At 42.8% G+C, this 12,400-nt stretch overlaps 3 protein-coding genes across 3 annotated transcripts; all 3 read left to right on the top strand.

Moving 5' to 3' along the window:
- Nucleotides 1–928: 928 nt before the first annotated feature.
- LOC129752371 (uncharacterized) lies at nt 929–1,765 on the top strand. Its single transcript, XM_055748159.1, has one exon. The coding sequence runs from the start codon at nt 929–931 to the stop codon at nt 1,763–1,765; it is 837 nt and encodes a 278-aa protein (XP_055604134.1).
- A 243-nt stretch (nt 1,766–2,008) lies between these two features.
- LOC129752370 (uncharacterized) lies at nt 2,009–4,084 on the top strand. Its single transcript, XM_055748158.1, has one exon. It carries the CDS (start codon nt 2,009–2,011, stop codon nt 4,082–4,084), a length of 2,076 nt encoding a protein of 691 aa, XP_055604133.1.
- A 46-nt stretch (nt 4,085–4,130) lies between these two features.
- On the top strand, nt 4,131–5,705 carry LOC129752369 (uncharacterized). The gene has a single exon (XM_055748157.1). It carries the CDS (start codon nt 4,131–4,133, stop codon nt 5,703–5,705), a length of 1,575 nt encoding a protein of 524 aa, XP_055604132.1.
- Nucleotides 5,706–12,400: the final 6,695 nt, after the last annotated feature.

The following is a 12,400-nucleotide window of genomic DNA, read 5'->3' as shown; positions in this document are numbered from 1 at the left end:
CGAAGAGTCTGTAAGGGCTAGGCCGTGTCGATCGCGAGAAGAAGGCGCAGCCATTACAATCATCGTTTCACACCTGTTCAACTTAGCCGCCGGAGCTGCGGCTGTAAGAGGTTACGAAAAAAGATTTACTGACGAACTGGTGAGGTTAGCCGAATCAATCAGCGAGAGGCTAGCGTGGAACGTTTTGAATCCGCCGTCTATGTTTTAATTGAGCTCACACGCACCTGTGTGGCTAACCGTGTGATTAGTGCAAAGAAGAAAGTTGAAAATTCGCTCGCTGCGCGCGTAGTGTTTCCCGTCGGGGGGAGAATCCAATCAACGAAAGTGAAATCAGTGTGTGATTATGTGTCTTGGTGCCACTGCACCATCGTGAAAATAAATAAAACAAACGCGGCGAGACTTGTGTAGCTTCTCCCGTCGGGGGGAGAGCTAAACGAAAGAAAAAGCAGTAAATTGAAAAGTGACTCGCATTCCTAGTGTAGAACAATGGCCGAGGAAGAACTAAGTAAAGTGTGGATGCGGCAGTTGACTGCCCTAGAAGGGTCCGTCAACGAGATCGCGGTGCTGGTTGACCAGCGCAGCGACGCTAACCCTCCGGAAGTGGAGGAAATTGCAGTGCAAAGGGACACCTTGCGTGTTCTTTTCGACCAAGCAACAGCTGTGTTGCTGAAAATTGAAGGGGCCTCAGGTCCCTCGGCAAGGAGAGGGCCGTTACTAACTAAGGTAATGGCCGTTCAAGTGAAACTCGGCCGCTGGGAAAGACAGCATGCGGAAGCTGCCAGAAATCACCAGCGCCCGTGAAAACTTGCTCGACCAGACACTGGCACCAAGCACGAGTCGGGCGGATCATTTACCCCGAATCGAGCTACCCCACTTCAACGGTTCGCCGACGGAGTGGTTGACATTCAAAGGGCGCTTTGAAAAGCGCATGGTAACGATTGGAGAAGATGCCGACAAATTCGCATTTCTCTCCAAGTGCCTTGAGCATTGCGCGGCAGCAAGAAATTCAATCGAAGCGCTCGAAAGCTCTGGCACTAGCTTCGCCGATGCGTGGGCGAAATTGGAGACGCGCTTTTACAAAAAGCGAATTGCGTACGAAGGATACTTCGTAAAACTGATCAAATTTAAAAAAATAAATGTGCCATGCGCTAAGTCCATCATGAGCCTCATCGATGCCGTGGACACTACAGTTCACGCTGCAAAGCAGATACAAAAGGATAAAACAGCGACACTGGACTGTGTTGCGAATGGAATGCTAGTAAGTCTAGCAAAATCCCGTCTGGATTCGGAAACCGCATCCAGGCTGGAGGAGAGATTAGACATACATCGTGTCTACACTTGGACAGAATTCAAGGAAGAGTTGGAGAAGCGAGCCAACCAATTAGCGTGCCGAACCGATATCGACGAATCGAAATCGCGCAACACCAAGACGGTAGCAGCAGCTGCCATCACCCAACCCCAGCGTAGGGAAATCAAAACGCAACCGCAATCCTGTTTCGCGTGCAATGAGAAAGGGCACGCGATCTGGCACTGCACCGAATTCAAAGCGCTGCCTGTACCGCAAAGATGGGATAGGACCAAAAGAGCCGGTCGGTGTTTCAATTGTTTGTCTTGGGGACACTCCGTCCAAAAGTGTTCATCCAAAAAGCGGTGTTCAGAATGCGGAGAAGCACACCACACATTGCTACATCCAGTGGATGCGGTTCCAGAGAAGAAGCCGGCGGCTGACCCAGCCGTTGTGGCCTCAACCAGCAGTAACAACTGACTACATGGCAGTTACGTATTCTTGGCAACAGCCGAGATCAACATTAAAGGTGCGTCCGACTGGTATCGAGTTAGGTGCCTATTGGACTCCGGTAGTCAGGTGGAGTCTATCACGGAAGCAGCCGCGCAGACTCTAGGACTACCGTACGCACGGAGCGACGTGCAACTTGTTGGCATTGGCGGAAGGGTCAATGCTTCCAGAAAGATTACAACCGTAATCTCCTCCAGATGCGGAAGCTTCGCTATGGAGGTAAGTTTAGTTTTGGTTCCGCATCTTTTAGACGACCAGCCCAGCATTCGGCTGGAAGCGAAGGATGTGAGTATTCCGTCAAACATTGAGTTAGCGGACCCCACATTCTGCAAGAGAAGAGGCATCGAGATTATACTCGGTGCCCGAGTACTATTCCAGATTCTGAGCCCCAGACAAATCCAATGTACAAATGGCCCGAATCTTCAGGAGTCAGCCTTAGGCTGGCTTGTTGGCGGACTAGTTTCGCTACGGTCAACCCGGAAAGCAGTAATGACTGTTGCCACCGTTAGTACAAATGAGATCCAAGAAGAAGAGGACCCCGATGGGAAATTGGATATTCTCTTCAAGAGGTTTTGGGCCTTGGAGGAGGTAACTTCTGCGGAAGCGAAGTCCACCTCTGACCAGGTAAACCTATGCGAGGAGCACTTCCTCCAGCACACCAAGATAGGGGCAGATGGCAAATATATTGTGCGCCTCCCTTTCAACGACAAGCCCATTCAACTGGGTGATTCCTACGAGCAAGCAAGAAGACGCTTGTTCTCGCTAGAAAGGAAACTCACGCGAACTCCGGAAGTATACGAGCAATACAGAGAGTTCCTGAAAGAGTATCTGACATTAAATCATATGGAAGTTGTAGAACCAAAGGATTATCAAAAAATCCGCTACTTCATACCACACTCATGTGTCATCAAGCCAGATTCTTCATCAACCAAGCTTCGCGTGGTATTTGATGCAAGCGCTAAGGCATCAAATGGACATTCCTTGAATGACATGCTGCGTAGTGGACCAGCGATCCAAACGGAGCAATTCGATTTGCTCCTGGACTTTCGCTGCCATGACAAGGTGCTAATGGCCGACATCGCGAAGATGTATCGGCAAGTCCATGTCCACGAAACGGACTCGTGGTACCAGTGCATCGCCTGGAGGGATAATCCTTCGGAAGCGATTCAGGCTTATCGCCTCAAAACAGTGACTTATGGCGAGGCGGCATCCTCATTCCTAGCATGTCGCGCTCTACACCAAGTCGGAGAAGAAATCCGATCGCATCAGCCGAGCATTGCTGATATTATTCAGAAATGTTTCTACGTCGACAATTTGATGATGGGGGGAAATTCAGCAGAAGGTCTTCTGAGTCAACGAAAAGCCGTGGAGGCCGCTCTTCTGCAGCGAGGCTTTCCCTTACGGAAATGGGCATCCAACGATGCCAGCATCATAGAAGATGTACCTGCCGACGATCTCGAAAAGGAGATCAACATCGGAAATCACGATGTGATTAAAACCCTAGGCGTGGCCTGGTCTCCACGCGGAGATACCTTTCGATTCCTAGTGGAGGACCGCAATGCAAGCAAGCAAACTATTACCAAGAGGCAGCTAGCCTCGGAGGTGCTCAGATTATATGATCCGTTGGGCATAATGCAACCGGTCATCATTACAGCAAAAATATTGCTGCAGAGCTTGTGGAAAACCAAGCTCGGTTGGGAGGACCAGATCCCACCAGAAACTTTGCACGAATGGCAGCAACTGAAGAAAACGCTGCCGAAGTTGGCGGAACTAGAGTTCCCGCGTCAAGCCATCCCGAGTAACGTAGCACACTTGGAGCTGCACGGTTTCTCGGACGCTTCTATTCGCGCTTATGGAGGCGCAATTTATGCCTTTGCCATAGACACGCAAGGTAACAAGTCCATGAACCTGCTTTGTGCAAAGTCGCGTGTAGTCCCGATGAAGGACCTCACTCTTCCTCGAAAGGAATTAATTGGAGCCAAATTGTTGGCAGAGTTGATGAGCCGCGTGATCGGCATCATACCACAACACATTAACAAGGTTCACTACTGGTGCGACTCGCAAGTAGTGTTGTCCTGGATACACGCAAACGATCAACACGCCGAGGTGTATGTTCGAAATCGTGTGAAAATCATTCAACAATTAACAAACAAGATGAGCTGGAGGTACATCCCCACCGACCAGAACCCAGCGGATGTGATCTCCAGAGGAATCTCAGTGAGGAAACTGTTGACCACCAAGAAGCAGCTGTGGCTGCATGCCACCCCGTATGCACATAAGCAATTTTAAGGCAAAAGCTACAAGTTCTATTAATTCTGAACAACTCCTACAAACCATGACCGGCCCTCTAACTGTTGAAGAGCTGGAAGCAGGACTACATCTAGTCATCAAAAATATGCAATCCGTCTGCCTAGGACAAGAGCTGAAGAGCATCGGTTTACACGGCATTCCTACAAAGCAGGGCCCCCTGCAGCACCTCAATCCTATGCTGGCAGGTGGCCTCATTCGAGTAACAGGCAGGTTAAACTTAGCAGACTTGCCTGAAGAACAGCGACATCCAATATTCATTCCGAGGGAGCATCCGTTTGCACGAATCATCCTTGTGCATCTACATCGCTCCAATAACCACGCCGGTCTGGAAATAGTCTTGGCCGAATTTCAACGAAGCTATTGGATGAAGGGATTGCGGAAAACAACCCAATCCGTCCTTCAAAAATGCGTACTCTGCGTACGGGCAAGGCCTCGCAGATTCGAGCAAATGATGGGCCAGCTTCCACGGCCCAGAGTGAATCCCTCTACAGCGTTCACTCATACTGGCGTAGACTTGTGCGGGCCGTTCCAAGTGCTGCCAAGTCAGCGGGCGAAAATGAGGCTTACCGTTTACGCCTGCCTGTTTGTGTGCTTTTCGACCAAAGCAGTGCATATCGAGGTGGTGGAGGATCAATCCACCGGGGCCTTCTTAGCCGCCTTGATACGGTTTGTATCAGTGCGTGGTACACCGGAGGTGATATACTCCGACAACGGCCGCAACTTCGTCGGAGCCAGCCGCGAACTTGCAGAACTGAGCAAAGTATATAACTCGGAGTTGTTCCAAAACAAACTCATAGGGATAGCAGCTGAGGAAGGAATACGCTTTTCCTTCATCCCTCCGAGAAGCCCTAATTTCGGAGGTCTGTGGGAGGCCAACATAAAAGTGGCCAAAAGACTCTTCACCGCAGCCGCTCGTGGATCCAGCTTTAATATATTGGAGATTCAGACGGTGTTCTACCAAGTATCAGCGATAATGAATTCACGTCCGCTGACCTCAATTTTCTCCGACGCCGGAGCTCCGGAACCTTTAACACCAGGGCACTTCCTAATAGGAAGAGCCATGACTACTATACCCATCCCGGCAAGCCACTTAGAACAGCAAAACTTAGTTATGCGCTGGAAGCGCATTCAACGCCAAACCGCACAATTCTGGCGTAGATGGCAAAATGAATATTTGCAGCATTTGCGCTGTATCTTCAAGTGGACAAAAAGGCAACCTAACTTGAAGCCAGGTCAAATCGTATTGATTGGAGACGATAACAACCCCGTGGCAAAGTGGCCCATGGGAATCGTAACTCACACCAAACCCGGAAAGGATGGAGTTGTGCGGGTAGCAACGGTACGCACAGCTTCAGGTATCTACACACGAAATGTTCGGGCTTTGGCACCACTGCCCATCGACATTACCGAAAGTCAAGTAGGCGAATCAGTCGAACCATCTCAATTTGATTCTTCAGAAATAGTGAATAAACCACACCATGAAGTACGCGAGCAAGGGCCAGTACCTGAAAACGAAGAAGACCCACCACCCCTGGCTATGAGTAGCAATGTTTGGAGCGACAGACTTCGCTCCAAAGGGGGGAGAAAATGGAGCGGTTAAGGTAACCCTGCATAGCTGCAGAAGTTACCACAACATCCGAAGTGGTACGTCAGCACTTAATGTGCTACTTGCCGCGAAGGAAAATAGGAAACAGTAAGACCAAACTGTGGTCGAAATAACAAACATCAAATTTGTCAGCACAAAATGTGCTATCAACGATGGCGCGGACTCAACGACCGAGCTCGCGCACCCAGCCAACCCAGCAGCAACAATGTTGCATTCATTTCGTGAATAGCAGCCAGAAACCTGAGACGCAATTCGAGATGTGGCCGTTTACAAGGGAATCGCCACCCGAAGTCGCCGTGGAGAATAACATCTCCACTCACAACATTGTGGGCTACTCTGTGGACGCCCTGTTCATCATCGCGGCGATCATCATCGTCATCGTCTGGCGTTGGCGCAGGAATGCGCGACGCCTGAAACAACTGGAGGGCGCAGCGACGAAGCTGCGTCAGCAAACTTTAAACAACTCTGTATGATACAGTAAAATAAATTCCAGTCTTTTTAAGTCTCTCTAACCGTTGTGTCGCGTTTCTGTTCCGATGACATTTCTGTGTTAAACCCTTGCGGGAGCGGGGTTTTACCTTAATTTCTAATCAGGCTTTTTCTGCCTGGACCAATTTCTACCAAAAAATCAATATTCATACGCACCGTTGCCATCTTCAACAGACTGAACTGTTTAAACCTATCTAGACCCCCGTGCAAATAATTTACGCGCAGTAAAATCTGCTCACTGACGCATACAAAGACAATGACACAAATCGATATGCTTTACATCTGTAGATGAAATTGAATAAGCAGAATTGCCACTGGTCTTTTCTTAATTTTTAGCTTATTTTTAGTAATTCGAAAAACGCCCGAATAATGCTTGATTTGTTTTTTCCACTTACACTCTGGTACCGGAAAATGCATTCTGTTTTCCATATGTTAGGTCGATTAACACGTTTGTCGCCACGCCCATTTTGCTTGTTTTACTTGCCGGCCCCAAAGAAAATCTAGGAGCAAGAAAGCAACCAGGAAGAACTCCACTATTTGTAACGGGTGGCTAAACTGAGCGGCTAACTTGAGTGAGAGCAAGGTTCTTAGATACACGAGGTTCTCCGACTTTCACAGTAAGTAGGCGAGGAGTGAGCGGGGCTCTCAATGAGTTTGTTTATTTTTTGCTCAGCTTTTCTGTGGTTTGTTGGTAAACAAACTTCATGAGTTCCGCATAGTTGCATAGCCTAAATAGCCAAAATGGCTGAATCGGGAATTCGATATTCGGTAACACCTCCTGTATATATACACACCTTGAGTGAGAGAGCGTCACTTACTTTTTGGTGTGACGGGGCCTCCCAGGAAATACAACCGTCACCCGAATATGGGTGCCATGGCGACGAACGTGTTAATTTTCGTTATTAAACTCCTTGGATAGCATTTCATAATAATTTATTTTCGTTCAAAACAACAACGATTAGGCCTTTTGGAAATGTGATTCGAAAATCAGAATCGAGCAACGGCTGATTTGAAAAACTGACACCGAGTGTCTATGTGTGCGTCAGTGCGAAAATATTTCTGCGTGGAAATTATTTTCGCAGGAGTCTAAATAGGTGCAATTTCCGCAATAAGCATGACCATATGATTACATGAATTTGATTCATTTGAAAAAATGTTGCAACAAATCATTACCTTTTTTAAGGAATGTGAACCATGCACGAGATAAATCGGTTTTTGCTCTTCGCCTGTTTGTTAAAACTATCTTAAAAACAACGCTTCCGCATTTGTTATTAATAAAAACCTTTGGTAAAGCATAAGTTTTACATTGTATGTACACTTGAATTGTGCGTTTGAAGAAAATGCAAATAGAACATGTTTTAGCATTTTGAGAGGTCATTTTCTATAGTCGTGCTCGGAGTTTGGTTTTAGTTTGTTGTTCATTTGGTGATTTGCTCAAGCAGACAATTTTTAAATGCCAAAAGATTTCATTGAAATTTACAAACACGTTAGCAAGATATGGGACATTTATTTCTAAAAGAGATAAATTTTCTTTATGAGGGTGAGAGATGTTTTTCATCGTCCGATGTTTTAATTGAAATGAATCATTGAATGTCAAATACTTTTTTCGCATTGTGTGAGTAGTAAAATGAATAAAGGACCCGCCAGATGCAGTTACTCGATTGTGAATGGGAGTGTTGAGGAATGGTGTTTTTAGGGCACATTCCAGGGCAATGTAACGACTTTTTGACAAGTTTTTTTGAATAATTTGTCAATTTTCTCATTTTTTAGTCAAAGAATCCCAACTAAATAAACACATCTTTAAAGATTTTCAATTTCCCTATCCAACAAGCTGGTTTTTGTCTTTTTCCGACTTGCGATACGAAAGTCATTCAAGATAAACAAGCGTGATGTGACGGCTTGTTAAAATCGCAAAAAAAAAATCGCAGAAACCAAATTTTTCGTCGCCCTTACATTTTAGCAAACAATTATGTTCTAGAGATTTGTAGCATTTTCTAACAAAATTAACTTGCACTGTACATCATAATGTATTAGACATTTGTAGATCTTGGCTTGTTTCAAAATTGTGTCAAAGACTGCAAATCGGGTTGTCTGAACTACAACGTTCCAGATTTTGAAAAGTTGGTTTTGCAAGGTAATTTTGTTTAATTTTACCGTATCTCTTCAAGATGAAGTTGTATAAACTTAAAAATGTTCAGCAAAGCTGTGTAATCAAATCTAATGTTCTGAATTCGTCTTGGTACAGCTTCGTACCTGAAAATGATCACATATTGAAAGGTGATGGACAGTGTTATAGAAACAGGAGATATTAAAGAAAAAAAGAACAGAGGCCGTAAATATAATTTTCGAAAAAGATACTACGGCTCACCGACGGGACTTGAACCTGCCATTTTGTAAAAAAATACTTTGGCAACCCTCTGTACAAGTGTGGAAGTGTGCATTGTATACCTGGAATTTTTTTTAACAGCGTGACGTGACGACGGAATTTGCGCAGGAAACAGCTGGACCGATTACTAAAAAAATAGTACTTTTTTTGAAAGCTGTCAGCAAGATCTTGATGACTAAAAGTTTGGCACCTTTTCAAATTGCAAATTAAGAGAAAACTATACAAATGCATCTTTCTCGTGAAGTTACGACGCAAAAAAACGAGTACCAGCACCTTAATAGCAACTCTCCCGGGTCAAAATACGTTGATGTACTTTATTTGGCACCGTTTTTGTACATCCACTAAACTACTAAACTAAATTTTCTGTCATTATGAAGTCAAAAAAAAAAAAAATAAATAAAAATTGAACAATGTACAAAATTTTAAAAAATCTGTGAAATCTGTGAATATTTCCAAACTTCTGTGGTCTGTGACACAGATTCTGTGATGAATTTTTTTTCGGTTTAGTTGGCAAATCAGTTGCTTCCTGACCGATGTCCGTGAGTTCGAGCCCATCGTTTACAGTTGTACCGGATAATATTTTCAATGACTGTCCGCCAAAAGCATTGTTGATATGAGTCGCGACTATAATCGAAACAAAAAAAATAGACTTTTTGTGATTTTGGTAACCTTGGTTAAATCATCTTCTTTAAGAGGACCACAAAAATTTAGTTTTAGGAGTTTTTGCAAATTTCGACTCTCAGGACGCAAGTGCGTGGAATGTGTCTATGGTATTCATCCTATCAAATAAATGGTGGCTCCAGAGAGTCTCCGTGCTTTTTTAAGGATTTCGTAGACTGTAGACTGTAGACTAATGAAAACAAACATCCTCGCTGATAACGCTGAAAAATTTTAATCTCTTTCTGAGATGACAAGAATTTCAGAGCTGATTTTGATAATTGGCCATGAGTTTTTGTCAGCTCTTGTTTATAAGTTCAAACGTACTGCATGTAGGAATGAGATGCAGGATTTATGGAATACAAATAAGGCTTTAATAACAAAAATGGAATAAAATGAGATATGTAACCATAGACAGGTGGTTACCATAGACAGGTTGGTCTATTGGCGTTAAAAAGAGCAAAGCTCACATTTCCGAATTTTGAAAAAAATGTTGACAAAAATTGAAAATATTAGATAAATTTCAAATTTATATTACTATGACTTTCCCCTCCTGAGCTTTCAAAAGTCAATAGTATCCTTCTACTTTTCCAAAGATTTCTGAAAAAAAAAACTTTACAACTATTAAGCGTTAAAATGGGTTGAAAATATTGCAATTTTCTTCAGTTGTCTAGGAACGAAAGAAACAATATTGAAGAATTTTTCAAGTAGCAATGGAGTATTTGAGCTATTTGTTGCACTTGTCTACGAAACGAAAACAACATTTCGAAGAATTTTTCATTAACAATTGTTTGAGCTGTTTATTGCACTGGAAGATATTTAGTTTTTTAAAAAACATTCAAACACTGTTAACATGTCAATTGTTAACAACCTAATAAAATAAGATATAAAAAAACACCCATGAAATCCCAAGCAACCTAAAGTCTCGTTAAAAAGGTCGAACACAGCTTAATCAGAATAATCAATGTGCTGGAGTTCGTTTTATTCAGCCCAAAAATTAAGTTCTTATTGAAACTTTGAAGTTCCATTATAGATTTGAACGACCTTCTATTCAGCCCACAAGTAAACGTTTAATCAGCAAAAACAAAAAAATGATTCTCCTCTCCTCTCTTACTTTGGTCACCACTAGCCCATGTGATGCTGCCGGTTTCTCGGCATCCATCTTTATTCCTTCCATCACCTCCTTCAATTGATCTTACTTAATTGCTCTGTTTTTAACTTTGTTCGATACATGCCGGCACGCACGCCAGTTCTGCTACACAATTATTTGATTCGCTTACTCAAGCAATCAAACAACCTAATGGAAGAAATTAGTCCTGGTACCAGATTTGAACCCGATCCTCCGAGATGATAGCCAAACATGCTGCCACGACGCCACGCCTAGATGTTGCCTTGCCGGCAGCTAAAATTCGAAGTGGTTATAAGCTTCCTAGAATATCCGCAAGGGCAGCCAGCGGCCAGCAGCAAATATGCATGTTGATTATTACTAAGAAACATTACGAAACGGCATATAAATCAATCATCGGTTAAAATAATATCGGTTTAAAAAAATGGAATTCCATGTTTATAATTGTTAAGCATGAAATTATACAAATTCTTGAGTTTATCTTGATATTTAATAAATGAATTGCTTCAACTGACTTTCTACGTGTGATAAATTCGTGGTAAGTAAATACAGTTGGACAAAATTTTATAAAGTCAAAACATTTACTCTTTTCAAAAACAATCATTTGCGAGTTAGTTTTAAGTTGTTCTGAGTGGAAGTTTCAAAATAAATTATACATTTCAACAATTTCCAAGCTCCGAAAACTGATTTATTTATTATATGCCCTTTTGTGATGTTTGAGGCTATTTGAGGAACTTTTTGGAACTTGAAGTTCACAGAAGGCTATTTGAAGAACTTCTTGGAACTTGAAGTTCACAGAAGGCTATTTGAGACCTAATTTGTAACTTTTATACTGTGTGGATGCAATTTACTTGTCACAAAAAAGGCTATTTGAGAAACTTCTTGAAACTTAAAGTTCACAGAAGGCTATTTGAGGAACTTCTTGGAACTTGAAGTTCACAGAAGGCTATTTGAGACCTAATTTGTAACTTTTATACTGTGTGGGTGCGATTGACATGTCACAAAAAAGGCTGTTTGAGGAACTTCTTGGAACTTGAAGTTCACAAAAGGCTATTCGAGACCTAATTTGTAACTTTTATACTGTGTAGATACGATTGACATGTCACAAAAAAAGCTATTTGAGGAACTTTTTGGAACTTCAAGACCATAGAAGGATATTTGAGGAAACTTTTGTAACTTTCATGCTCACATTCGAGAAAATTCGGTACCAATTCCCTTTAAAACCTTTGTTCAGCGAAATTCGAACTTTGGAGGCACGAGTTTAAGTAGATATGAGACTTTTGGTTGCTTGGGATGTCTGCTGTTATGTGAGAGTTATTTACAATTTTTATTCGTTAACTGTTAATTTATCATAGTAATTTTTTATTGAAAATTAAGGGTAGAATCTTTTCTCAAAGCTTTAAAACTTCACCGAATACGAAAAAAATTAAATACTTACAACTGGACGGAAATCGGGGTGCGTTAGAATATATCCGTTATTCGTAACGATGAAGGCGTATCCGTTGACACCGAGCTGTAGAGATAGAAAAAAATATATTCAATAGTAAAATATTCATATCCAGCAACAGGATAACCACTTACCAAATGGGGCTTGAGATATTTTTTAATCTCCGAGATCGGCACGTCCGCCCCGGCCACACCGAGGATATTCGCCACCTTGGTCTGCCGCAGGGAATGGTTGTTGTTTTGGGGACGAAATAAATTTCAATGATTGAGCATTAGTGAATCAAAGATTTTACAGTGCCCTTGGCCGGCATCTAGACGTAAAAATTGCTAGCGATAAAACGAAACTAAAATTGATGGTTTATGCTAAGGAAAATGCTAGAGAGTATATATTATATTTAGTAAAACTTTGATGGAGTATATATTTTTGTGGAAAGCTACGCAACTCTTATGTTGGATTCAAGAACAGGAAAGGGGGAATAACCATGACATGAAATGCTAGAAAAACCTTTGGAAAAACAGTGTAAGGGGGATTCTATCGGTTAATGGCACAAACAGGTATTGTTAGATAATACTATTTCTACGGTT

Source organism: Uranotaenia lowii, chromosome 3 (assembly GCF_029784155.1).
Source record: "Uranotaenia lowii strain MFRU-FL chromosome 3, ASM2978415v1, whole genome shotgun sequence".
Lineage (NCBI taxonomy): Eukaryota > Metazoa > Arthropoda > Insecta > Diptera > Culicidae > Uranotaenia > Uranotaenia lowii.
Note: the sequence above shows the minus strand (reverse complement) of the source record. Positions and strands in the feature narration are given on the sequence as shown.

Coding starts and splice junctions, on each gene's coding strand:
- LOC129752370 (XM_055748158.1), top strand. CDS start 2,009: ATGGAGGTAAGTTTAGTTTTGGTTCCGCATCTTTTAGACGACCAGCCC.
- LOC129752371 (XM_055748159.1), top strand. CDS start 929: ATGGTAACGATTGGAGAAGATGCCGACAAATTCGCATTTCTCTCCAAG.
- LOC129752369 (XM_055748157.1), top strand. CDS start 4,131: ATGACCGGCCCTCTAACTGTTGAAGAGCTGGAAGCAGGACTACATCTA.